Below are 27,351 nucleotides of genomic sequence, written 5' to 3'. Positions count from 1 at the left end.
CAGCCGCCACTGTTGAGTCATCGGGCCCGCTGGCCCTGTAGCCCCACCCACATTCCCACTTTGTGGCCCCTCCCCTCCCGTGCCTTGGCCCCGCCCCTGAACGACCATGGCTTGCCCCCCCCCCCCAAGTTTTGATCCTGGGTACGCCCCTGGGAAATTATCTTTAGAATGCTATAGAATCAAAAATGGAGTCTGTAGGTTTACATTTTCATGGAAGTAGCTTGCATTTTATACACCCCACCCAGCTCAACAACCCAGCATCTTAGCTCCTCCTACCTTGAGTGTGTTTGTTCATAGCTGCGTTTTTTGTTCATAGCTGCTGTCTTTTGTGACTTAAAGGATCAGTGTTTGCGAACACCTCTTGTCTCTGCAACTGGTTCACCAGAAACTGACAGGCACCCCTCTCCCAGTGTAATATAATGTTGGCTTGCAAGCCTCCACATTGTGACATCAGCTGTCCAACAGGGGCCAGGCTGCTCAATTGTTGTCAGGCAGCTGAACGAATAGTAAAAGGGGACAGGGTCAAACATGGGCATAGCCAGGATTTATGATGGGGGGCAGGAATGATGTTGGGGGGAGCAGAAGCGAGCTTATTGCAACACGGTTGGTCAGTTAGTTTTTTTTATTTACTTGATTTAGGGGAGCAGCTGCTCCCCGCCTCCCCCCTTGGCTATACCCATGGGATCAAAATGTAGTGGAGCGAGACCAGATAGTTGTGCATCCTGCTCTCTCCTTTTAGCAGCTTGACAGAAGACAGCACCGTAGACGTGTATAAAATGATGTGCAGAAAGTGGACAGGGAAAAGTTCTGCTCCCTCTCTAGTATGAGAGCCACACCACACATTTAAAGCACACCCAGTGCACATTTAAAGCCCACGATGTCCCCCCCAAAGAATCATGGGAACTGTAGTTTGCTATGGGTACTTGGAACTGCAACAAAGGCAATCTGCTGGAAACCCATTTTCTCCGACTGAGTGTGAAAGAGTGGTTTTCCCCAGTGGGAAAGAGCAGCAGTGAGACTAGCCCCCTGCAGTGAGCACACCCAGTTCTTGAAAACTCCTCCAGTCGGTGATGCACTTTAAGGCCTTGACGGTGCTTAATGGCGGTAGCTGCAATTATCGCAAGAGCAACCCTCCCGTTTCTCTGTAGGACTTGCCTGCTAAAAGTCATGCTGGTTTTATCAGTGTCAATGTCCATGCCCGTTGCCGGTTCTACTATGTGAGTTGTGTTTATGGTCATCCCGTAGGAAGGAAAGCCCTCATTTTAGTAACGTCTGAACATCTACGGAGAAAGCAGCAGATACACACCCAGGTGGTGTTGTGGTTAAACCACTGAGCCTAGGGCTTGCCGATCAGAAGGTCAGCAGTTTGAATCCCTGTGAGCTCCCGTTGCTTGGTCCCAGCTCCTGCCAACCTAGCAGTTCGAAAGCACGTCAAAATGCAAGTAGATAAATAGGAACCGCTACAGCGGGAAGGTAAACGGCGTTTCCATGTGCTGCTCTGGTTTGCCAGAAGCGGCTTTGTCATGCTGGCCACATGACCTGGAAGCTATACGCCGGCTCCCTCGGCCAATAATGCGAGTACAGCGCGCAACCCCAGAGTCGGTCACGACTGGACCTAATGGTCAGGGGTCCCTTTACCCTTTACCTTACACACACAAAAAAGTGTGTGTGAGTAGGACACCTTTTACAACAGATGGGGAACTTGTGGTGGGAGAAGCCAACAAAGACCCTAAATCCAGTTCATGTGCAAACAAGAGGATGACCTGATGACAATGATGATGATGATGATGATGATGATGATAGTAATAATAATAATTAAAGCTTTATTAGAAACCAACCCACAGAAATAGGCCCTGAGAGGCCGCCGGAGACCCTCACCCTTAGGTGAGACAGACAAACAAGGAACAGCAACCCTGAGAAACTTAACAGTGAGCTGTGTGCCCCGGCTGGCCCTAGCATCACTCCAAAACTGCAGCCAGGATCTGGTCAGCTCAATAGCACCAGGAATCAATTCAATCAATATTCCGCTTCCAGATCAAAGGCAGCACAGCAGGGAGAGAGCTCCCCCTTCAGGCCTCTCTGAGTAGTGCTGCCTCACAGCCTTCAACAAATCCATGCCTGTAGTTCAAGGTTTTCCATGTCTTCTCCTCATGTCTCAACCCGTGGAATCAAAAGTGCATCAAAGAATCACACATGAAAGGAGGATGGGATGGTGGTGGTTGTAGCTCCAATGTGCTTGGATGCTGCTCCTTTTCCAGATAAACCCAGGAGTTCTGGTTCTCGGCCTCATGCGCTCTAACTCACCAGATCTGCTTCCTTTATTCCCAACTGGTAACAGAGGCCTCTTCCCTTCTACATGGCCCAGGTAGCTGCAATCTGGCTCCCAACTACCTGGCCACTAAGAGGGAAGTTGCTGGTGCTATATAACCGAGGGAGGCATGAACACAGCAGGATTCGACAGGGGTGTAGTCCATATCAGAGCAGGTCGACTGACTGCAAAGCAGCAGAGTGCTCCAATTCCTTAGCAGTGGAAGTGCTTATTCAGTTGGGGTTGGGGGCAAGGAACTACCCATTGCAGATCCCCTCACCGTGCAGATTCACAAAAAACAGATCCTGGCATCCAGATGGCTTCTGCTACAATCATCGGCCTGAGAACATTGCAATAAGTCATTGCCCCAACCCTCAGACACCAGAGGGTTAAACACGTGGGGAAAGAGGGCAGGAGAGAGGGATGGGAAGCCCGCAACCACCAGCGTCTTATCTGTCCACAGTGCAATTCCCTCCTAGGCTGGAGCTGTGCCACACCACCCTGAAGTAGTGACTGTGCCCATCACCAGAGCCTCAGGCCTGCACCTGCCAGACAATAAGGTGGCTTCGCTCGGCTCGGCGTAAGCGTGGGTTCGGGAGGAGCAGGTCGCCGTAGCGGTCGTCGGTATCATCACCTGGGTAAAGAGGGGAGGAAACCAGAGGGCCAAAAGAAGTCAGAGAAGACATTGTACCTGGTGCTGGGATAATGGGGTGGGATGCCCCCATATCCTGTTCCCACGTCATTCCCTCACACCTGTAAAGTAAGATGCTTACCTATCCGGAAGTTGATATATCCCTCCCCTCCACTTAGCACCAAGCTGCAAGGTTTGCTTGGTGCCTCTTGGCCATGCGAGTCCTTGGTGCTCTCAGAAGATGGGTTCATACACCCTAAAGTAAGCAAAGAGTAGACAAGAGCTGAAGTTTGTATTTATATATCCACCATTTTCCTCTTGTGGACAGCGATAGTCTGGCTACAGTGATTCTTAATCCAGTAACATCCCATTTGGACTACTGTAAGTTCCTTGGGGTGAGGACCTGTCCTCTAGTGCTCTATAAACTGCACATCATTGGCATTATCTAAAGAATAGTGGCGGCAGCAGGAGCAGCAGCAGCTTTGGATTCCATGCTCTTAAGTTCTTTTAATCCACTGAATTCTATTTCCCCAAAAGAACCAAGGAATGGGCATCGATTCCTCTGTGCTGGTTACCTGGGACTGAGACAAAGAAGCGAACAGCATCGCGGTGCGCGTGGTAGCTGATCTGGGCTTGCTCCAGAGCACAGTAAGGGATGCCAGTGGGAGAAGACGTTTCTGAGCTCCCAGCAAATTCTATGAGAAACCCAAGAGAGAAAATTCACAGAAATAGCAGCTGCACTTGCTCTTGCTCTTGCTCTCCCTCTCCCACACAGGTGCTCACCTGAGATGAAGGGCAGGGAAATGATGGTGCCGCCAGAGGTGCCAACCCACAGCCGTTTCCCAAAAGCGCCAAGTGCTGAGATGTTCATGGCTAAACTAAGACTGTTCGGCCCTGGAGAGTGAGGAGGAAAAAGGGGAGGAATTTTCCATTAAACAGGCAGGAGATTCCAAAAGTAGGGTACCTGGATCCTAGAATCATATCAGAGAATTGTAGAGTTGGAAGGGACCCCAAGGGTCATCTAGTCCAACCCCCTAAAGCAGATGGCCATCTGATCTCCCATGAAGGAGAGCCCAGCTGCCCCATTTGGTGAGCCACTGAACTGCAAGTGGCAGCTTCACAGTGAGGCTCCCCCAAAGCCCAGGACTAACTGCCCATCCAGGCTGGCCATTGGCTCCTCCCAGACAGGAAGAAGCATGTGAGGCCTTCCTGTTCCAAGGTCTGCCTGCACTCTGGCCTGTTTCTGTATTCTTGGTTATTCCTTGGAACTGACTTCTGGCTTGCTTTTGTCACTTACACACGACTACTGTGGTGGGAGTGCACTGGAACTAGAGTAAATGGTAAAATAGACACAGCCTTGGGATTAATGGCTGGTTCCCAGCTCCTGACTCACCTCGGACTACTGCCCTTGACCCAGCCCAGATACTGATGCACAGGAGGAAGCAGCAGGATACCCCGCTCAGGCCACAACTGGCCGGAAATCTTCTATTAAAAGCTTCCTGCCCTCAGAAAACCCTCCTGTCCTGGACGTTCTCCCTCTAGCCTGCTGCTTTGCTCTTCTCTGCCAAGGCTTGTTTGTGGCTAATCCAACAGCTTTGCTTTGCCCACTCCTTCCCGGAAGCTGCGCTGTCCCTGCATTCTGCTCAGAGTCCCACCCAAAGCCTCAAAGTCATGGTGGTCACTGACACTCACCAAGCATGTGGCTGATGTAGGGCCCCAGCTCCACTTCCTGCAGCGGCTGGCCAGTCTCGGGATGGAGGAGGCGCAGAGTGGATTCCAGTCGAACCGAGACCCAGATGCCGTTGCCGGCGGCTGCCATGTGCCGCACTTGGCTTTCAGGGTGCGAAGTCACCTCAAAGTACCTCTGGGAGGAGGAGGAGGAGGAGCAAGTGAGTTGCAACAGGCATGCCTGGATTCAAGACCCTGTCCCCAGACCCACATCCACAACAGGTGCATCTAGATCTTGGATCTCAACACTTCTCCAAGTTGTGCCAGCTAGCAGTTGTTCCTCAGGATATACCCATTTCAATAGGAATGGCCAAAATTCCAGACTTTTGTAATGCATTGATACTTTTGCCTGACAGGCTTGTTCTTACACCCCAATTAATTTCACAGTTTTATCTGTCTCATGTTTCAATTCTTTGTTCAGTTATTTCTCCCCCCCCCCCTCTGTAGAGTTTATATGTTTTTGCTTCTTGCACTCGTCCTAAAATCCCAATAAAAACAATGTTTTCTTTTTTAAAAAAGAAGAGAACAGCCAAAATGAATTCACTGGCTAGTTCTTGTAGCGATACTGTTCTAACACCAATACACAGATCAGGTTGGAATGATCCTGGCCATCTCAAACTCCCGTTTTTACACCATAAAACCAGCCATATGGGTTTCAGCCACCGCCTCAAGCTGCATGAGGGGCACACTCACCTGGATGCGAGCAGTGCGAGGATCCAGCACATAGACTCTGTTCCCATATCCACACCATAGCCGGTCAAGCACGGGGATGGCACAACGAATGGAGCGCCGTGGCCGCCCCAAGTCAAGCAGGCGTGGGGAGCGCAGGTCCCAATTCCGGACTGAGGAAGACAGGAATTAGGTGAACCTGAGGACCTGAGCTGTGGGGAAGGCAGGGCAGGGAGGAATTAAAGGAGCAGGACGTACCTGTGTCTCGGTGGAAAATGGCCAGAGATCCGTCCCCTAGAGCAGCTGCTACACGGCCCTGGGTGTGGCTGAGACAAAAACAGCAGAGTAAGGCCCCATCTGCACTGCACTGTATCATACTGCTTTAAACAGACATGGCTTCCCCCAAAGAATCTTGGGAAGTATAGCTTGTTAAGGGTTCTGAGAGTTGTTAGGAGACGGCCTATTCCCCTCACAGACCTCCACAGTTCCCAGAGTGGTTGAACAGTCAGTCCCTCTTCCCAGGGAACTCTGGGAAATTTAGCTTCCTCTCAGCACCCTTAAGCTTAGGGTTCTTTGGGGGGGAAACCACGGCTGCTTACAGCGATGTGACATTGCTTTAGCGTAGACGGGGCCCTAAAACTAAGGAAAGTTGCAACAGCACCAGCATGGGAAGGCAGGTGACATCCACGAGGGATAGGCAGTGGGGCTCCACAGCATTCAATGAGTGATGGAAGTCCGCATACTCACACAATACAGTGGACGGCATCCTTCAGCTGCACTTTGCCCTGGCAGCGGCGCCAGTCAGACTTGGCGGAGTGAATATAGATGCTACAGGGGGAGAAAGATGCGGTCAGCCTCCAAAGGTGACACCACCTGAGCCCTCCTGATGACCAGACCAACCCCCAGCACAGCTCCAGGCCTGCTCCCTCCCTCCCTTGCATTAGCCGCTCTCATCAGCCACCAGTATTTCGGTTCCGGCTGTCGCGTCTCCTGAGAATGCTGGGCACGCTCAGTGTAAATAAACCTGGCGGAACCCATGGGATTGTCAAATATGGCAGCCAAAGCAATGGTGGCAGCAGCAGCAGCAACAACAGCAGCAAAAGGGCAGGATGCTGGTCCTGGTGGTTGGAGTTCGTGGGAGTACGAAGAGGCAGTGGTTGGCCAGAGAAGCTCAATGAACCTGATTCAGGAACAGGGGTTTACCCCCACCTCCCATTTCTTCCCCGTTCAACCCTGCTGGGTGTCAATTACCAGCCCTCCTGGGTGCCAAACCACACGGTGGGTTCTGTGCCAACCGCCTCCATCTCCAGCACTTCATCCTCACTGTCGGATCCAGGTGCCAGGGGGTCTTCGAGGATCTCTGGCTCTCGCTCGGGACTCTCGCCACCAGGCACAGCGAGGCCTATGGAAGAGGAACGGAGAAGGCAAAGCGGCCTTCCTCAGGGAGCACAGAAACAGCTGGAGTCCCCGCTTAGGAATCCTACAAGGCAGGGCCGGGGAGAACCTTTTCGGCACAGCAGGTGAAATCTTTATCTAGCTGCACATAGGCCTATCAATCTGCCAATCATCTGGTGTGATAATGAGGAGTCCTGCCCAGCTTTCAAAGTTGGCCTGTAGGATTGCGGGGAGATACTAACCAATAAAGCTGAACCAAGCAGGATTGGAGTCTCCACTCATCAGCTCTTGAGTGAGACGTTGCTTAAACCCTGGTATCCCTGGTCCCTTTGGAGAACTGGTGGGTGGAGACAATACAGGATTGAGCCCTGCCCACACCCGTCAGCTGATGTCGCCCACCCATCATAGTGATATCAGTTGATTGAAAGATGGATGTGGTTTTGGAAAAATGGCATCGTGAGCCAAATGGGATCCCCTGGAAGGGCAGGTTTTGCCCTTCACCAGGCCAAAGTTTTCCCACCCATGCTATAAAATCTCAATGGACACACAACTTCAGTCCAAAATCTATGGTGCTTGCAGTCTAAAATATGTAAAGTTGGCAAAGTTTTGTGCACTTGAAGCTTGACTACAGCTAGGAAAAAGGATTAATAGGATGAAGACAAGGGCCAAGTGGAAAAGGTGTGTTTTGAGAGGCGATGGAAGGAAGGAAGAGAGCTGGCCCCAGGTGCAAATCTCAAGGAGGGAGCTCCACATGTAGGAGCAGCAGGAGAGACAGAGCCATGCCAGGGCTGGGTTGCGAGGGTATCAGGAGCCATGAAACAAGACAGCAATGAGGACCAAAAGGCAGAGCCAAAGCACAGGACTAAAGAACAAGCCTAAGTGTGCATGTGTGCATATTAAGAGACAGTATAAAATGATAGATTCTCCTTCCTTGCACTGACCAGGCACGCATGCAATGGAGAGGACATGAACTCCAGGCAGCACGAAATGTTCCAGGAGCTGGTTTGGGTTCTGGGCATCAAACAGAGTCACTTCGCTTGCAGAGTGGGTCCCTGAGGCCACCCACAGCCGAGAGCAGTGATGAGAGGTGCCCTGGAAGAGAAAGAACCAGAAAGATCAGCAAGACATTGTGGGCCTTGACCAGCCTCACTCCCTTTTATGCTGCCATGTGTGTGTGTGTGTGCGTGCGCACACACACACACACACGAGCATGCCCTTGACAATCCCTAAACTTCAGCCTTTGTACCTGTTTTGTCACTTCAGCTGACAAACACACATATGCCTAGGCTTTCCAGGCAGCCAGGCAAGGAAATTTACATAATTTCTCCTTCCTCCCCCCCCATCCTATCCTGTGTTCAAGTTCTCCGTTTCACAACAGCAGGTTAAGCATGTGGGTGGGGAAGGAATGTTTCTGGACTTAAATCTGAAGGGGCGTCATAGAACGGTCGAGTTAAGAACCCCAAACTGCAACCATGGCTTGTTTGCCAATATATAAATTACAAAAACAGAACAAAACAAGCCGCTGACGTGCCTTACAATTGTGTGTTTGTGTGTGTATGTGTGTATGTGTGTGTGATTATAACAACAATGAAAACATGAAATAAATTGAAAACAGCATCAGAACAAAAACAAAACGCTGAGAAAAGTCAGAGGAAAAACCTTATTGAAGGGGTACACATCATTGCTTATGTGTTACCAGTGCTGGATATCTGTTCTAGTCATGACTTCTTTCTTGCTAATGGTTCTCTGCCCCAATAAATGCATTAATGCAATAATCCCAGCCCGTTATCATCAACTTGCTGCTATAAAAATGTGCCTATTTTGTATATATTTAAGCTCCAGTGACCACCAACTGTAATTCTTGAATGGCAATCTATATACTTGCCACTTAACACATCTGATGAAGTGGCCTCGAGTCCACAAAAGCTTATGTCATAATAAATTTTGTTAGTCCTTAAAGTGCTAAAAGACTCTTGCTGCAGGAGACAAACATCTCTCTGAACGGAAGGTCAGCCTAAATGAGCAGTTTTCACTTCACAGACACCAAAAACAAAAACCTAAAAAGGGAAGGAGCTTAAGTGAGAATTCTTAAGCAAGAGCAAAACTGATGATGATGATACTCACGGTTTCTGCTTCTTCTTGAGTCTCAGCGCCAACTGATGCTGCAGCACACCAGAGCTACAATGAGAGAGAGGCAGGCAAGACATTGAGACCTGCTGGCCTCCTGGTAAAAGGAGTCGCTTTCCATACAAGACTGACACCCCACCCTTCCCAATTTTGCAGCCAGAAATCTTTGCCACAGGAACTGCAAATGTGCCACTTTAATAACATTTAAGCTTTTTCTGAGCCCACCCACACAGGAACTGCCAGAGTCTCTGCAGGGTTCACTGCTCAGGTTTGGTCTCCTTCCACTCACCCTTCAGAGGGGCTGATAACTCAGCTAATGCCAATGCAACTAGATCACGTGAATCGCTCCCAAAGCAGACGTGCAGCTGGGTAGCCTGTCTTCACAGGAGGCTGCCCACTGCCTCTCTGGACGAGTTCGTGCTCTGAACCCAGCCACTCTTACTCCTACACCTACTCAAACTACCGTACATTTCCATGTATAAGACTTATCTTTTTCTTTAAAAATCATTCTAAAAAGTGGGGGTAATCTTATACATGGGTAGTGCATAGGCTGGACGTTTGATTGGTTGCTGCCAATGCTGTCAGCATTGTGCTAGTTATTGGTCAATGGGTGGTGCTGATTGGCTGACGTTCCGGCAGTTGGGTGGCCGACTGGCAGCTTCTGCTGGTGATGGGACAGATGGGAGAGGCAGATTTATCTCAACAACTGTGGGCAATCCTCCGCAAAAAAGCTCCTCTGTGGCATCTCCCCCCATTTTCTTAAATTTGAGTCCTCCCAAAATAGGGGGCATCTTATAGATACATGGGACGTCTTATAGATGAAAAAGTACAGTAACCCCTTTTGGGCACTTTACAGCAGGAAAACCATACCATTTCCTAGAGCAGGGTTTCTCAACCTTTTTTGGGCCACGGCACACTTGTTCCGTGAAAAAAATCACGAGGTACACCACCATTAAAAAAGTTTAAAAAATTAACTCTTTTCCGCCCCATATTATAATTATGACTGTAAGAAACACTTGCCAAATATTGCTTTCCGGCGGGTCAAGCTCATTGTGGCCACGGGCAGGGCGGGAGAAAGCAAGGCAAAGATGGGGGTGTGGGATAAAAGGAAGGAGGGGAGAGGGGAGCGCTTAGTGTTGGGAGAATGGCAGCTGGGCTGGAAGAGCGGCGGTGGCGCTTGCGCGCGCTCCCTCCTCGCGCGCTCTAGCTCTCCGCTGCCGGGTTGGCGCCTCGCAGTTCGCTAGCCGCTACCTGCGCGCGCGCCCCCGCGCGCCTGCCTCGCCTTGCCGCGACTTGGCCAACTTTTCTGCCCACCAGCTCTCGCCTGCGCTCCTCCTTCCCCCCGCCCCCTCTCCCCCCTCCCACTCTCGGCGGCGGATCCCTTTACCTTGGGAGAGGAGGGAGCCTGGGCGCTGTACGGCGGCGCTGCTCTCTCTCGAGGGGTTTTCAGCAGCCGTAAAGCGGCGTGAGAGAGAAGCGGGCGGCTTTCCCTCGGTCTCCCTCCCAAAATTTATTTGCAAAAAAAAAAGGGGAGAGGCTCTGGCCGGCTTCCTGCAGCTAGAGCGAAAGGGGACCACGATGCTGCAAAATCGCCCTTCTCACGTCACGGCACACCAGCCAGCGTCTCGCGGCACAGTAGTGTGCCGCGGAACAGCGGTTGAGAAACGCTGTCCTAGAGTAGCCTCAGATTTCAATTCAGTGGTGCAGTGGTTAGAGTGCCACTGGGAGACCAGGGTTCAAATTCCCACTCAACCACATGAAATCCACTGGATGACCTTGGGCCAGTCACTGTCCCTTGGCCATAAGCTACCTCACAGGGTTGTTGTAAGGATAAAATGGGGGGGGGAGAGCAGGTGGAGAAGCACGTATGTCACCTTGAGCTTCTTGGAAGAAAGGTGGGATAGAAATGCAATAATAGTTCGGTAATAATAAGAACTTGGGGGAGGAGGAGGAAAATAACACCCCTAGCTATTCAGCATTTGGAAACGCACTGCTTTGTTACCTTTGTATTGGGGTCCTTCTGGTCTAGCATCCGTAATTGTGCAAGCACAGGTACGTCGGCAGCCCCTGAAAGGGGGTCAGGGCCCTGCAAAGAAAAGGTGGCTGGATTTTAATGTGTGGAAACTCGCCGCAAGAGTGGCCAGTTCAAAACTAAGGTCAGATCCCATGACTGGGATGGAACAAGGCAAATGTATAGTCTAAAGCAGGCATCCCCAAACTGCGGCCCTCCACATGTTTTGGCCTACAACTCCCATGATTCCTAGCTAACAGGACCAGTGGTCGGGGAAGATGGGAATCGTAGTCCAAAACATCTGGAGGGCCGAAGTTTGGGGGTGCCTGGTCTAAAGCACCACGCTGTTGGGTGACTCAATAGGGTTTAATTCAGTGGGCCCCATTTCCTAGATGGAATTTGTTTATTTGTTATATGCCCAAAACAGTTTCTAAGCAGTTGACAACTCTGAAAATCAGTGCATGAATTAAAATACCCAACAACAGAGCCATTGGGGGCAGTAAAACATCCTTAATAAAAAATATACAATAAAAACAAACAACTGAAAGCCTAACAATGAAATAACAGTTCAAGCAATAACATCAGGAATTCAGTTTTGGGAAGCGCTTGCCCAAACAGGTGTGTCTTCAGGAGCCGGCAGGATGCCAATGCTGATGGCAATTGTTATTTATTAATTTTAGGCTATCACTTCATTGTCAAATGCGGGGAAATTGTTGCACACTGTCTGGTATGATAAAACACACACACACACACACACACACACACACACACACACACACAATGCTGCATCTACATTTTTCCTGCCTTGGTTTGAAAAGTCAGTACTTGAGGACCTACCCCTTGGCATGGAATTTCCATAGGGTCAGGTACCTGGATGCATGAGACCTTGATGCTCCTGCTAGAATGCTCACCTGGAGCACAGGCGGCTGGCTCCACCCATGGATCTGCGCCCGGCCATGCTCCTGCCAGATGTGGGAGCGGATCTCACGGTACAGCTCTCTCCGCTTCTGCTGAGGGGAGGCGTCGTCTCTGTGGATATAAAAGACAGAGTAGGGGGCAGCAGAGAGCTTCCAGTGACAACCCAGCGTCCAGTTGCAACCAGGGGAAATGCTCAGGTTTCAGTTGGATTTACCCAGATGGGCCTGCATGCAATTGTTGCCCAGAGCGGACTTTTGCCGGAGACCCTGAAGAGCTGCTGTCGGCCTCTGCTGGGCTAGATAGATCCCATTAGCAACCTGACTCCATATTTTACCATATGTAGAGTGAGCCCACAAGGCACACTCTGAAAGTGGAAGGCTCCAGGGTGCAAGCCAGGGTGTCTCCAGTTAATAAAAAAGAAGGTATTGGGGTTGGGCAACATCTCTACCCAAGACAAACTAAGGCCCGGGGGCCAGATCCAGCCCAATCGCCTTCTCAATCTGGCCCGCGGATGGTCTGGGAATCGGCGTGTTTTTAACATGAGTAGAATGTGTGCTTTTATTTAAAATGCATCTTTGGGCTATTTGTGGGGCATAGGAATTCGTTCACCCCCCCCCCCAAATATAGTCCAGCCCCCCACAAGGTCTGAGGGACAGTGGACCGGCCCCCTGCTGAAAAAGTTTGCTGACCCCTGCATTCGAGGGTTGTTGCCAGTCAGAGTAGACCAGGCATGGGAACCCTTTGACCCTCCAGATGCTGCTGAACTACAACTCCCATTAGGCCCCGTATGTATGGCCAATGGCCGGGGTGATGATTGTTGTAGTAGCTTGGCAACATCTGGAGGGCCAAAGGGTTCTCCATGCTTGGAGGAGACAATACTGAGCTGGACGAACCAATGGTCCAACCTGGGAGCTGCTGTTGGCCTGTGCTGGACTAGATGGATCCACTAGCAGCCCAACTCCATATAATGGGAGCATCAGGTCCCCAAGAGGTGCCGATGATGGGATTGCAAAATCAGCTTATGCACGCTCCGGCTCGCACCTCTCCCCCTGCCAAGCAATTGCTGCACAACTTACTCGTTTGGCGAGGTAGCTCGTGGGATGTATCTCAAGGCTGGAGACAGCTGCCCCCCATTCCTTCCCAATTCACTGCGACTGCTGGGGCTGGACCGGGCCCTCCCAGGTGGCAGTGGGGATGCAGGAGCCCTCTCTGGGGAGTCCGAGGGGCTAAATAAGCGATCAAAACTGCAAGAGGAAAATACAATGCGTTCAGGGGAAATGTGGAGGAAATGGCAGGGGGCACTGTCAGTACTCGGTTTTGAAAAATAAATCAAAATTCGACAGAAAGAAAAGGGGGTTTTGCACCAAGAATGATGGAACTGTGATCTGTCGGAACCAGACTAAAAGGAGCCCACAGATTGATTGATTGATTGATTGATTGATTGCAGAGTCCTGTTTAGCTTTGGTCCAAGGCAGGGCCATTGCCATGAATGACAAGGAAGGTTCTCTCACAAGGACGTAAGGAAAGCTCTGATGGATCAGGTCAATGGCCTATCTAGTCCAGCATCCTGTTTTCACAATGGCCAACTGGATGTCTTTGGGAAGCCTGCAAGCAGGAGCTAAGTGCAACAGCCACCCTCCCCACTAGTGATTCCCAGCAACTGCCTCTGACAATGGAGACAGAACACAGCCATTATGCCTAGCATCTTCCAACTGGTAGACTTCACTCGGCATTGCTCCCTTGCACGCTTTCAAACTAATCCATGCAGCCATAATGTCTTGCTAAGAAAGAAAGAAATTTCTCAGGATGCTAAGTTGCATGCCCAATATCCAATGTCAAAGCAGAGTATGCACAGCTGCAGCTTCAGGGGCAGATCTTAGGCGGCACCTACATTTTCCAGAAAGAGGATTTTTTCATCTGAACAGCTTGTTCCTCCCGCGAAGCCCTGAGAAGAGAGAAACAATTGCTTTAAGACTGCCACCATGCAGTGACTCCTTCCATTAGCCATTAGTTCAAGGCTGGAAAAAGGGGAAACAGGCAACCCAAGTCATTTGCACGACTGGCTCCCTGATCATCTGTTAATACTCAGGGCAGCACTTCACTTCCTACACCTAAGAGCCATCTGCCTCCTCTTGTCCGAGTTACAAACCTGTGTTTTGAGTCTATAATCCTCTGTTTAAATCTCACCTCTCCAGAGTGTATTTCTATAAGCCAATTCTCTTCCCGGCCTCCATTCTGACCCACTTCCCTCCCGCCCAGTTTGTACTATGGGAAAATAATTATTGGCTGGGCAACCACAGAGTGATTGATTGCCCTGAGCAGCTTCAAGGATTGGGATAAGGAACCTCTGGCCCTCTGAACACCGATGGATCACAGCTCCCATCACCTCTGAGCATTAGCCATGCAGGCTTGGGGCTGATGGGAGCTGGAGTTCAACAACATATGGAGGGACACATTCCTAGGGAATGGAATGGAACGGTTCCTAGGGAATGGAATGAGCAGGTTGCTTGCACTTGCTGGTTTCTCCCGAGAGGGGAAAGACTCTGCTAGCAGTCGTGGGGTGGGTAGGGGTGGGACGTAATGGATAACATGGTGTCATTCGTGCTGCTGCTGAGTCTCCCAATTCCCTGTCTCACAACACAAGCCTCCGTGACTTGTCCTTCTCACCTCCAGGGCTTTTTTTTAAAGCTGGAACTCACAGGCACTGAGTTCCAGCACCTCTCAGGTGGGTGCCATTGCCATTCTAAGAGAACAAGGCAGGCGTTCTGGCACCTCTTTTTCTAGAAAAATAGCCACTGCTCACCTCCAACATTAAGGGGGAGCATAATAATAATAATTATAATTATAATTATTATTATTATTATTTATACCCCGCCCATCTGGCTGCGTTTCCCCAGCCACTCTGGGTGGCTTCCAACAGAAGTATTAAAATACAATAATTTATTAAACATTAAAAGCTTCCCTAAACAGGGCTGCCTTCAGATGTCCTCTAAAAGTCTGGTAGTTGTTTTTCTCTTTGACATCTGGTGGGAGGGCATTCCACAGGGTGGGTGCCACTACCGAGAAGGCCCTCTGCCTGGTACCCTGTAATTTGGCTTCTCGCAGCGAGGGAACCACCAGAAGGCCCTCGGCGCTGGACCTCAGTGTCTGGGCAGAACGATGGAGATGGAGATGGAGATGCTCCTTCAGGTATACTGGACCGAGGCCATTTAGGGCTTTAAAGGTCAGCACCAACACTTTGAATTTTGCTCGGAAACGTACTACTGGGAGCCAATGTAGGTCTTTCAAGACCGGTGTTAAGTGGTCTCGGCGGCATTGAGACCCCTCAGAAGTACTAATTCCTTTACTTACTGCTGCATTGGCAGCAGAGAGAGAGAGTCTTCTCCAGTCCTAACTCCCTGGCACTTGGGATGCTGTTTGGGAAGGATCGCCAGAAAGGAGGAGAAGCCTCTCGCTGCTCTTCTGCAAGAGCGAAGCAAGGAGGGTTGGGGGAGGGATTTCGATTTCCCATCATGCCCCTGGTGCCACATGGCAAGCTCCAACAAGGCTCACAGTCACTGAGCTGCTTTCAGACCATTCAAAAAGAAAACGGCTCCGCGGGGAAAATCCAACCTCACGTCAAGCTGAGGAACAGGGCGGCCTGTCACACGGAGTCATACGTTAGGTTATGGGGTCACAGACCCATCTGCCCCCCCCCAGCCCCAAGCCGTAAACCTCGGCGCCACTCACCTTAGCAGCTCTGTGCGCCGAACAGCTTCCTGCAGCTCCATCAGTCTCTCCTTATAGAGGTTGCGCTCCATCACCACACGAGCCATCTCGGCCCGGGTGAACCGCTGAGGCCGGGACAGGCCTCCCTCAGCCTGCTGAGGAAGAGGGCAGATCCAGCCTCAAACGCACACAAATGCCACTCCCAGAATCCTGACCCCCACCCCAGTCTAGTTACAGCCCTGTAGAAGACCCTTTCCGCAACCCCATCCCTCAGCCTTCAAGGGAAACCTGGTCCCCTCTGGCCTTTCACAACATCCTTGCAGAGGGTGCTCTGCAGAAATTGCTCTGGTTACCTCCCCGTCCTCACTGGAACGTCTCGATTCCTGAAACTCCTGCCGTATCCTGGAAAGAGAAATACGAACGACTGAAATTTGGGCTCGCTCGTTTATTTTTGGAAAAGAATTCATTGTAGGCCGATGTCTCAGGGAGGGTGGATTCCATCTTCCCTTCTAACTAATGAACGCTCACATTGTCGGTCACACAGAAGAACATAGGGAAAGCCTGCCGGTTCAGGCTAATGGCCCATCCGCACCCATGTCCTGGTCTCGCAGTGGCCAACTGGACTGGAAGCTTCTAAGCAGGACCTGAGCACCCGGCAGTTTCCAGAAACTGGCATTCAGAAGTAAAGGCAGAGCATAGCCATTGTGGCTAGTGGTTGTTGATAGCCTTATCCTCTGACCAGCTCAATAGAATAGAATAGAATAGAATAGAATAGAATAGAATAGAATAGAATAGAATAGAATAATTTATTGCCAACCAGCTCTAGAATAGAATAGAATAGAATAGAATAGAATAATTTATTGCCAAGTATCAACCATACTTGGAATTTTGCTTCGACTACATTGCAATGTAAAGAAAAAACGTACCTCATACAAACAGTATTCCCCTCACACGCACAACGGAACACACACACACACACACACACACACACACACACACAAACACAGGGGTTTCTTTTACTGCATGCCAAACAATGGTTAGGCTGCAGTAACTAACCCCTGATAGGTACACAATGATTTGTTAAGTAATTCCAATAAAGCTCCAGCATTTCTTGAGCTAAGCTGCACTTGTTCGGAGGAATAGGCTAGTGTAGATAGATTCGGGTTTGTCTGAAGTGCTTAGGCAGAAGCACACAAATCCATAGACTACCTTTATTATAGTATTATTAATCCTTATTAGCAGTACTGCTATGGTTTTTGTTGCTGTCAGATACGCGGCTCTTATTATTGTAGCTTAGCTACTTAACAGCAGTGTCTGCCCAGCTGTTTTTGAACTACACTTCCCATCATCCCTGACCACTGGTCCTGCTAGCTAGAGATGATGGGAGTTGTAGTTCAACAAGAGCTGAAGACCCAAGTTTGGGAACACACTGCTTCACAGCATCAGGATAAAGACACTACAATATAATCCTAAGAATACAAACAACACAGACTGTTAAAGCATATAAGACTACCTGCATGAAGAAAACTGGACAGAGCTTCCTACATTAGCTATGTATTGGCAGTCCTGTTTAGGGAGGCTTTTAATGTTTAATAGATTATTTTATTTCATTTTTCTGTTGGAAGCTGCCCAGAGTGGCTGGGGAAACCCAGCCAGATGGGTGGGGTATAAATATAATAATAATTATTATTAATTATTATTATTATTACTAGAGCATTTGTAATACACCTCTTACGATTTGGCTGTCATAAGGCAGCATATAATGATTTCATTTAAACGGTGCTTTTTGTTAGAGACCATGAGTGAGTGGCAATGTCCAGAGTGCTGGGTAGGATCAGAATCAAATCCCCCACTCAGCCACAAAGCTTACTGGTTGAAATTGGGACCATAAATTCTCCCTCCCCCTTCCTCCCCCCCTTCTCAAACACACACGGTCTAACCTACCTCACAAGATTGTTGTGAGGATAAAGGGGGGGGGGGAACAGGCATGTGACCTCTGAAAGAATGGCTAACTCAAAACACATTGGGATTTGTCTGCATTGCCTTTGTGACTTTGTTGGGGAGGAGTTGTTCCTGTGTTCTACTAACTTTGAGGTGCCCCTCTCCCTTTTTTTGCCAGCGCAACCAGTAGGTGGTGGAATCAAGATGGCTGCCAAACACCAGGGACGGCAGTTTACAAGGCCTTACCTGATCAGTTCCAGCTCAGCCTCCTTCAGCTGGGCTTGGCAGCGGCTCAGGGCCCCCAGTGTTCCTTCACGCTCCACCCGTAGCGACTCGCGCTCTTCGGTGAGCTCCTCTACGCGGTCAATAAGATGGCGGCGGGCTGTATCCAGAGCAGTCCTTTTTTTTAAAAAAAAATACATTTTATTCCAATTTTCCAAATTCAACAAATTAACAAAAACCAATCTTTTATACAAAATCTTATATTCACAACTTTTACCTTGCTCCGCCGAGCTATGACTTCCCCCCCTCCCTTCATGCGGGTTTCTTATTAATTCCTTTTTTTTGCAGTTCCTTTTTTAACATATTGGTCAATTCGTAAGGTTTATTTTAATCCTGCGAGAGTTTTTAATGATCTACAGTTTTTCTCCATATAGTCCACATATTTACTCCAGTCCTTTTGAAACCTTGTCTCCCCCTGGTCACGAATCTTGCATGTCAATCTAGCAAGTTCAGCATAGTCCATCATTTTTATCTGCCACTCCACAATTGTAGGTAATTCCTGTAATTTCCATTTTGGGGCTAACAAAGTCCTAGCCGCGGTTGTTGCATACATGTATCCAGAGCAGTCCTGGAGGTGGGAACATGAGGAACAGCAAGACTTCAGCCTGGGACTGGCTGTGATGGCCCAGGAAGAGGTGGAGGGCCTGATCCAAGAGGGAAAGCAGGTGGGCCAGCGGAGAGAAGCAGGCCAGGCCTCGGCCCATTTCTCTTTAACTGCCTGCCACGTAAAGCACCCTTGACATGGACCTTCCTCTCTAAGAAGCTCCAGGTCCCATCAAGATATAAAGACCCATAAACAGTTCAGGACCAGGTAAATTGAGAGGTGACTTTATCCCTTATACACCCAAGCAGGGCCACTGCGTTCTGCAGGAGAGTTTCTCCTTCAACTTCCAAAGTTATCAGAAGCTGCCCCTATCTGTATACTTTCTGGAACCAAATGAATGCATTTTTTTTTTCATTTTTTTTTGGCAAGCTTTTCCAGCTGGATGCAAAAAGTCTCTGCCTTAGGTTTCAGAAACAATACAAAACCAACACCTACCTTGAGTTGTTGGGAGCATTTTTGTACTGTTTTTATAATTATTTTCAGCTGGCTGGTGAGGCGCCTTGGCACACACGTAAAAGGAGATTCATAAATCCAAATAAACAAATGTTATCGCTTTAGGCTGGTCGCTCTTACCGTGCCTCCTGTAGCTGAGCGTTTTCTGCCAGCAGGGTTTCCAAGGCATCCCCTGAAAAGATGGTCAAGCATGGACACTGCTGAGCTACCAGGACACAGGTAGAAACCTTAACTCCCCCACAGGCTGGGGAACTATGGGACGCAGGTTTTCTGGATTAAAATTGGGGTGTGTGTGGCGGGGGGGGGGGAGCTAGGACTCCTGGGTTCTCTAGGAAAGGAATAAGGTCCCAGCAGGACAAGGAGGCAGAGGGAGGGGGAAGGTGGGAGTTTCACCTACCCTGCAAATCGGCACCGCCGTCCATATCGCTGAGGAGTTCAGGACTGAGGCCCGAGACCTCGGCGAAAAGGGACACCGTGTTGCGCTCGAGGGTGTTACTCAGGGGGCTGAGAGACAGACAGACAGACAGACAGATAGACAGACAGGAGTACCCACCCGCTCCTAACCTGGCAACAACACACACCCACATCTGACGTCACAGTAGACAGAAACCAAGGGTGGGACTTTTTTTTTTCCTAAGGAGACAATGAACACAGAGGAGTCCTCCCTCGGCCTCGTCTGCCATCCTATGGTTGCAGTGCTTTCGAAACGGCAGTTTCAAAGGCGGGTGCGAGGAGAAAAAGAAGTTGGCTATCTGGCAGGGAAACTCTGCGATGTGCGGCCCTTCAAAGCAGTGAACAGGATAACTGGAAGAGCTAGCTCTCCCAAAATTAAAACACCTGTGGGGAAGAGGGGAGGGAATAGATGGGACCCTGGAGGATTAGAGGACAGTTTGGGCATGCTGTGGTCGGAGGACACAGGAAGGAAGAGCCTAGCTGTTTCTTCACTCCAGTGAAGGAGCATCCATTTTCAAGCACAGACCACTCTGCCCACATGTGCTTTCTGCTCAGAGGCTTAATAAGTACAGTAGACACATCCCTCTTACCTGCTTGGCTGCTTTTGGTCCAATCCCAGTTCTGGAGTGGAGCTCAGGAGATCGTCCAATTCCAAGCGCCGCTGCAGAGTAGGAGAGGCTGACAAGAGAAGAAGGTTGTGGGGACGCAAACGCAAAGCACATTATTTTTTCAAGATGATTATCCCTTGTTTGTTAACCTCTACACCAGGAACCCCCAAGCTTCGGCCCTCCAGATGTTTTGGACTACAATTCCCATCTTCCCCGACTACTGGTCCTGTTAGCTAGGGATCATGGGTGTTGTAGGCCAAAACATCTGGACAGCTGCAGTTTGGGGATGCCTGCTCTACACAGTCCTTTCCAGACTGAAAATAACCTAGAAAAACAAGAAAAGCATTGCTCCTTTGGGCAAGGGCCTATATGGCATTTTGTTGTCTGCATGTGGAGGAAATTCCTGTTCTAAGAATAAAGAGGACCAGGCAGGTCCCTGCCCCGCAAGAACTTAAAATCTAAATGTTGGCAGTGGTGGAAACGACTCTAGCAGGGGTGTGGAAGAGGCACAGCTTACAAGGAACAGAAGCCCAGTAAAAATGCAAAATATATAGCACAACTCTAGAACCGGCACGCTACTAAGTCATTAAAGCTGCACCAGAGAACCTGAGGCCCAGAGGCCAAATATGGCCCACCAGTCCTCTCCACTTGGCCATCGGGGCTTTCCCTTGGCCACGCCCACACCCCTGACCACACCCCTCACTGCCCCCCCCTCAAGTTATTTTCCCTGGCTTAGCCACACCAAGACGAAACAGAGGCTCCCCCTTCATACCATCCTGTTCCGGCTGCACCATTTCTTGTGCCAAGGGAAAATCGTTTCTTTCTGTGTCCTTCTGGGGAGCCTTCTCTGTGCTGGGAAGCTCTCGAAACTCTGCAGGCTTCTGAAGAGACGGGTGGTGGTGGGGAGAACATAAAAGGCCATTCATTCCTGGCTCCCCTTAATGCCTCTGCTTCTCCCTCCAGCCTCCCTGTCCACCACTGCTGCTGTTTGCCAAGGGAAGGGCCAATGAACAGTTCGGGGGCTTGACCCCCACACCAAGCCACTTACCCCTGGGGAATGAGGCAATTCAGGAGACCCAGGATCCGAGGTGCTTGGGAGGAACTTTGGGGGTGCCTGGATTGGTGGGGGCTTCAACCTGAGCAGGGGGAGGAGGGAGAAAAAAATATTTATTTTTATTTACTTGTTACTGTACATGACTGGCTGCCCTGGAAAAGACATGCCTGTATCCTCCTTTGACCCCTTCAATGTCTCCTTCTCTCAAAAGGATTCTTACTCACCTCACACAATAAAGCCCTCAATGTGGCTGCCAAAGTCAATCACCAACATTACACAGAAATTAAAAAGAAATCACTACAGTGGACTGGGGGGGGGGGGACATCGGAAGATAGCCAAAATGTGGGAATCTCGGAAGCTGCCTTGCAGAGCCAGAGCAGTCCATTGGTCCTTTCTCAGAAGTGCCTGCACTGACTGACAGCAGCTCTCAGACAGGACTCTTCCTCCCTGGCATACCTAAAAATGCCAGGAACTGAACCCGGTACCTCCTGAATCAAAAACGTGTGTTTCACCAAGGCCTATGGCCAACATTCAAAAAGTATCATGTGGTACTATATTTGAGCCAGGCATTTCTGAGGAGTGAAGGAATTCTGTAACGGGGGCACCACCACTAAAAAGGCCCTCTTCTTCCAAGAAACCCATCAAACCCCTGAAGACAATTGGAGAAAGGGCTCATGTTTCCTCGCCCGTAGCCCCACACCCCACCCCATTTCCACCAGGTTTGCCTTGGGGCAGCTTGTCCTTGTCAACCTTTCTTCGCCTTGGGGTAGGGGGAGATTAGATTTGAACCCCAGAGCCACCCCAACTAACTATTCTGTCACATGCAGCCCTTGTTGGGTTGCCTGGCAACCACTGGCCAGAGTCCCATCCATTCCTGCCTTAATCCAGATGTGGTACTTGCAGTAGGCCCAGCTACTGCTAGGTAACAAAAAATGACTTCTACCTCTCCCCGTGAAATGAGTGAAAACAGTTTGTGGTTAGATAGCTGCTGTGGTAAGGAACATAAGAAGCTGGAGTGCACAGCAGCTGGCCATATACAGCACACTCTGCAACCTCAGCAGCTTGGGCAAAAAAATATCATTATTGGTGGCACTGTGCCCCTAAGTGAACCCCTGAAAGAAAGAAACCCCGCTGCCACCCCACAGGCCAGCTTCCTCTTCCAAACCTTTTCGTTTCTGTAGTCAGAGATCCAGCTTGACTTTTAGCAGCCAACGCCACCCTTTGCGATTTCAATTCCTTGTAGTTTTGCACAATCTGTAAAAGGCAGAAGACAAAATGAGACTGTGGCCCAGCTTGGCTTAAGAGTGGAGAAAATAAAAAAGCAAACGAGGGAAGGCAGCTGCAGGCTGACGGTACCTTTGTGTGGCTCTGGCTGAGAGTTGAAAGCTCCTTTAGGAGTGAAGATTTTTGTTCTTCCAGACCCGCCACTGTGAAGAGAGAGCAGGGGGGCAGGGAGGCATGGCGGTGTGATTTTGCTGTACATACAAGAAACCTGAACCAGTTTTACATTAGTCTTAAGGGCATTTTCAAAATGGTGCTAAAAATGCATCTTGTGCAGGCAGGGCCGGCTCAAGACATTTTGCTGCCTGAGGCGAAGGACAAAATGGCACCCCCCTCCCAAATCCATGTACTGCAGCCAACTGGACTGGCAGTAGAATCAATAACAAACTAGGGGGCCCAGGAAACCCCATGTGGTAACAGAAGGGAATGGCTGGAGGCTCAAGAGGAATAACCACAGGCTGCTCCTGAGCATCTATAGCCCAAGGCAGTTGCTTCACTCTGCCTAATGAAAGGGCCAGAAAAATCTATCTTTAAATAAAGACAGATTTGCATTGAGCAGACTATACTCAATGCAAGCTTTGCAGTGGCAAAATAGGCCAAATGAATAATAAGAAGAAAAGATTCAAGCCTCATGGGTAAGAATATCCTAATGTCTTAGATCCACACCAAGAACACTGAAGCTGCAATCTGATACTTACCAGAAAGTATGTCCCAATGATTGCAATGTTACCCACGTTTTCATTTTGTGAGGGTATGGAGAATTTTGTTAGAGATACACTTTGATGGGGTATACAATTCTTTTCGTCTTTTTTAAATGAATGAGGGGGGGAAATAAGCCTGTCTGGTTGCAAAAAATGTCATTGTGTGTATTGGGCTGGGACCTTTTTAACAGCACTGAGCATAACGTTTTTATGACAACTTGTGAATAGGAGGGCATAATTAAGCTAAAAGAGAAGCAGCCCTGATAAAGGCGATGCTGGTGGTTGTGGAATGGATCACTGGCAAGGGATATTAAATTAGTGGTAACAGCCCTGGGTGGTATGTGGTCAGGGTCTAAGAGCATCATTAAATGTAACCCAGTCCAGATAATAGCAGGTTGCAGAATTAGGTTGCGGACTCTGCAAAGCAGCTGAGAGCTGCTGGTTGGAGGGCAAAATCCAACATGAGTTAATTATAACTAAGACCCTTTGAAAGAAATAGAACAGGTGACGTGTAACCTTATGGGTGTTAGCATGGCAATATGCCCTGTGATGTTGAGTAGAGAAGATGTGGGGGAATTTAACCTTTTCCTCACCTGCTGCAGTTCTGAGAAAAATCTCTCTTCTGAAGCTGGTATTTGCAAGGGGAGGAACTCCTCTGTTCGTGTCAGTGAGAAATTCCCCTGCCTCCCACCACCAGCAAATATCAGCTTCAGAACAGGAAATTCCCTTCCCTTCAGTGGTTCTAAAGAAAGGATTGCATTCTCTCTCCAAATCTTGTCAGACTCCCTGAATTATGAGATTATTGAAACTGACATAATTTGCCAATTTATAAAGCCTGCACATTAGTGTCAAGGTCACATATAGTTTTGCCTCAGCTTTTGCTAAAGCACCTACAAGCCCTGATCCCATATGTGTTTACTTGGAATCAAGCCCCTCTGAGCTCAATGGGATTTATTCCCAAATAATTGTGTGCAGGACTGCAGCCTAAGACACTTAGATATTGACAGGTACTATCCCTACCTGTGAATTTGTCTAATTCCTTAATAAATAAAAAAATAACCACCTAAGCCAGTGGCTACAGCCTCATTAGGTGGCAGGGAGTTCCATGATTTAATTATGCATTGTGTGAAATAGTATTTCCTTCTGTCTACCCTACATCTGCTGCCCAGCGGTTTATGTGGAGCATTGCCAATCCTAATGTTATGGGAGTGGAAAAAATACAACACCTCTCTGTCTTTTCTCTGCTTCTTGCATAATTTTATAATCCTCCATCATGTCCCTCATTGTATCCCCCCCCCCAACCTGAAACTAAAGAGAGCCAGACATATGTGTGTGGGCGCACATATAAACATATACTGGAAACAATCGCAACTGTGACCAACAGTTGCCCCATTTTGCAAAGAGCCCAAAAGATATACGATGAGGTTGTACTGCTCCCCGCTGCCTTACACCCCAATCTTGGCAAACTCGATAGACCAGCCTAGCCAGAACTTCCAAAAAGCAGAGTGGGGAAAAAGATGGCAGGGTGCAGGGTAGGGCATGCCTGTCGGTGGGAGGGGCATGGGTGGGCGGGCAAGGCATTCCATCTGCGGGAAGATGGGAAAACAGAATTCATCCAAGGCCACACTTTGTCTGGCCTGGCTAACTGGCTTCCTCCCAGGCAGAGAGATAATTTCTTAGAGTGTCGGTATCAAACGCAGGTTCTTCAAACAATCTACAGGGGAGAACATTCAGCACTTCTGATTTTAAAGGCACAGGATGCGAAGGAACCCGCCCCTCTCACCCTGGTCTGCGTAGCTGCGTGCTTTTCCTTCCAGGGCACGGCTCTGGACCTCCAGCCGGCTCACAGCCACTGCATGCGCCTTGCGCTCCTGCTCCATCGCGTCCTCCAGCTCCATAAACCTCTGCAGGAAGAGAACCCCGAGAGTCCAGGAGATCCCAACATCCTCTCCCACCCAGTCCCAGCTCCGCTGCGGTCGGCAGCACTTTCTCCCAAACCCATGGAGGGCTGCGTACAAGAATCCCAGGAACTGTAGTTTACCCCTTACAGAGCTACAATTCCCAGCACTCTTAAGAAAGCAGAGTTCCCATTATTCTTTATTGGGGCGGGTTTGCTTTGAATGTGTGGTGTGTATATACAGCCTTGGGTCTCTTTCATCTGCAACTTCATCTGCCCTGGGCTACCCAATCCAAGTCTCAACATGCTAAAATGGGCATTCGAGAGTATAGAGTTGGGAGGGACCCTGAGAATCATCAGACCCCTGCAATGCACCCATATCTAACACTCAGAATAAAATATGTAGACGGAAGGCACAAGGATCATTTTCCTTATCAAGAAAGCTTGCAAACTGCTAATACTTTGAAGCTTTGCAGAGGCTAAATAGAAAGGTGGTGGTAATGTAAAGAAATTTCTTTAAAATCTTAACTGATGCACAAAGAAGGATGAATAATTTCCTCCTGATCCTTCTCTATTAGAGCATGAAAGCTCAGGGGCATCCCCTGAAACTGACGGGCCATAGGTTAAGAAAAAGCAAAATACTGTAAGTACTTCCTGATAGCAACTGTAACCAGCCCATGGAATGCCTTGCCACAAGATACTGCAATGGCAGCTCACATAAACAACGGTAAAATATATATATAGTTTAGATGACTACATGAAGGATAGGGCCATTGGTACCTACTGCCTGTGATACACAGAAGAACACTTTCAGTTTCATAATACAATTGCCCTTCCATTAGCAGGTGCCGAGGATTAGCAACCGGGGACAGAAACTGCCATCCTCCCCTGCTTGCAACTTGAGCCTAGATTATTACTTTCTATTTCTGTTAACTGGATGTTTCTTGGTTCCATATAACACCAAGACCCCCAGAGAAAAGTACATTCACAAGTGGCACCACACAGACAGAAAATCCCTCTCCGTTGCTGCTAGTTCTGTAGCAAAAGTGCTGTCTGCTAAAAAGCACCAGCCTGGTCAAGCACCAGATTGGAGAAACTAATACAGTACTAGATTTGCTAAACGTGACAAGGGAGGGAATATGACCTCTGCCTTCACTCACCATGTTTTGGCTCAGATTGGTGTGCTAGCCAAATCTGGTAGTTGCCAACCAGTGTTGTAAAACCTTTGGCCAAAGACTGTCACCCATCTCTGACCTGTGCAACACACAGCCAAGACTAAGGCTGCACACACCCCATATATTTAAAGCAGGCATCCCCAAACTTCGGCCCTCCAGATGTTTTGGACTACAATTCCCATCTTCCCCGACCACTGATCCTGTTAGCTAGGGATCACGGGAATTGTAGGCCAAAACATCTGGAGGGCCGCAGTTTGGGGATGCCTGATTTAAAGCATCTCCCCCCCCCCAACAAAAAAAGACCCCCTGGGAACTGTAGTTTACCCACCAGAAATACAATTCCCAGCATTCTTAATAAACTACAGTTCCCAGTATTTGGGGGGGGGGACAAACATTTAAAAATAGTAGTTGTAGCAAAACAAGTAGTAAGAAAGCGACACCAACCTCCTCTGCCCGCTTGCGCCCAGATCGCTCCCGCTCATACTGCTCCAGAAGCCGCAGCCGGTCATCCCGCAAGCGTTCCAGCGCCTGGTCCCGCTCTCGCACTTGCCCACAAGCCCCTTGCAGCGACTCCAGGACAGAAACCAGTTGTGGCAGGAGTCCTGAAACTGCACCAGGCCCATGGGCCCCTACAAGCCGCTCCAGTTCCCCATACAAGCCGCCGGCCATCGCAGACACCAGCTCCTCATAAGGAGCAGGGTTGGGGTCTCCTCCAAATATCTCCTCAGGGTCATCCATCGTAACCTGCTCTAACCACTGTGCTCTCCAGCCTCCTACCTCAGACACCCCAGGGGTTTCCTGGCTCCTTGATTCACCAGATCCCACCTTATTAAGCACAAAATCTCTTGCCCCACTTCAGCTCCCTGATCCCAGAACCTAGGAGTCCAGCCACTGTTCTAAGCTTCTACTGGTACTTCTCAGCGCTCTCTCTGAGCAACCAGGACCCCTTATTTTTTTGCCCCTGAATTTTCTCCAGGGTACACAGGATTATCTACCCCCCCCAAAAAAACTATCCACCCTGCCTCCAGCCAGTTACACCCTAACTCCCTTCCCAGTCCCTTCCAGCACAAGGCACATGCACGTATATACAATCCCCTTGCTATAGCCACTAGGCAGCACTCCCTTTACACCCTGTCTCAATACGCCCATTTCCTTCTGCCAGGACTTTGGCTTCCAGGTTCTGTGCTCTAACCACTAGGATCCACACTGCCTAGAAACCCAGGAGCCCTGCCTCTCCCTCCCACCCCCTGTACCGAGGGATCGCGGGGCGGGATCTCTCGATTCCTGCCTCGAGTTTTGGCTCCCCTTCCTTACGGCTCTCCACCCCGCGCACAGTGAACCGCGAATCCTCCGCCCGGTGCCGTCGACAGCTGCGATCCTAACTTCATGTCACTTTCCAAGAGGGAA

The 27,351-nt window shown here is 49.4% G+C and overlaps 1 protein-coding gene across 3 annotated transcripts; it reads right to left on the bottom strand.

The window, feature by feature from the left end:
• Nucleotides 1-1,806: 1,806 nt before the first annotated feature.
• LOC118094872 (C-Jun-amino-terminal kinase-interacting protein 4) lies at nucleotides 1,807-27,351 on the bottom strand. Of its 3 annotated transcripts, XM_060281640.1 has the most exons (28): nucleotides 26,389-27,351; nucleotides 24,656-24,776; nucleotides 22,247-22,317; nucleotides 22,056-22,144; nucleotides 20,885-20,972; nucleotides 20,609-20,717; nucleotides 19,819-19,906; nucleotides 19,173-19,279; nucleotides 18,896-18,947; nucleotides 18,270-18,286; nucleotides 17,683-17,818; nucleotides 15,849-15,897; nucleotides 15,517-15,650; nucleotides 13,679-13,732; nucleotides 12,864-13,031; nucleotides 11,781-11,898; nucleotides 10,861-10,944; nucleotides 8,856-8,909; nucleotides 7,673-7,823; nucleotides 6,588-6,738; nucleotides 6,084-6,164; nucleotides 5,595-5,662; nucleotides 5,361-5,509; nucleotides 4,632-4,803; nucleotides 3,723-3,833; nucleotides 3,515-3,634; nucleotides 3,082-3,195; nucleotides 1,807-2,942 (listed from the first exon to the last, which is right to left on the bottom strand). In XM_060281640.1, the coding sequence occupies exons 1-28, from the start codon at nucleotides 26,680-26,682 to the stop codon at nucleotides 2,842-2,844; spliced, it is 3,051 nt and encodes a 1,016-aa protein (XP_060137623.1). In that variant the 5' UTR covers nucleotides 26,683-27,351; the 3' UTR covers nucleotides 1,807-2,841. The 3 variants fall into 3 exon arrangements, with proteins under 3 accessions (XP_060137623.1, XP_034991493.2, XP_034991494.2); XM_035135602.2 differs by lacking the exon at nucleotides 18,270-18,286 and having other exon boundaries at nucleotides 17,683-17,835; XM_035135603.2 differs by lacking the exon at nucleotides 18,270-18,286 and having other exon boundaries at nucleotides 15,517-15,647; nucleotides 17,683-17,835.

The sequence above is a fragment of the Zootoca vivipara genome, chromosome 13, assembly GCF_963506605.1.
Source record: "Zootoca vivipara chromosome 13, rZooViv1.1, whole genome shotgun sequence".
Classification (NCBI taxonomy): Eukaryota; Metazoa; Chordata; class Lepidosauria; order Squamata; family Lacertidae; genus Zootoca; species Zootoca vivipara.
Note: the sequence above shows the minus strand (reverse complement) of the source record. Positions and strands in the feature narration are given on the sequence as shown.

Excerpts from the sequence above, each read along its gene's own strand:
- LOC118094872 (XM_060281640.1), bottom strand. The coding sequence starts at position 26,682 with ATGGATGACCCTGAGGAGATATTTGGAGGAGACCCCAACCCTGCTCCT. Across the intron at positions 20,718-20,884 it reads AATTGCCTCATTCCCCAGGG|AAGCCTGCAGAGTTTCGAGA; the intron begins GTAAGTGGCTTG and ends CCGTCTCTTCAG. Across the intron at positions 19,280-19,818 it reads GACCAAAAGCAGCCAAGCAG|CCCCCTGAGTAACACCCTCG; the intron begins GTAAGAGGGATG and ends TCTGTCTCTCAG.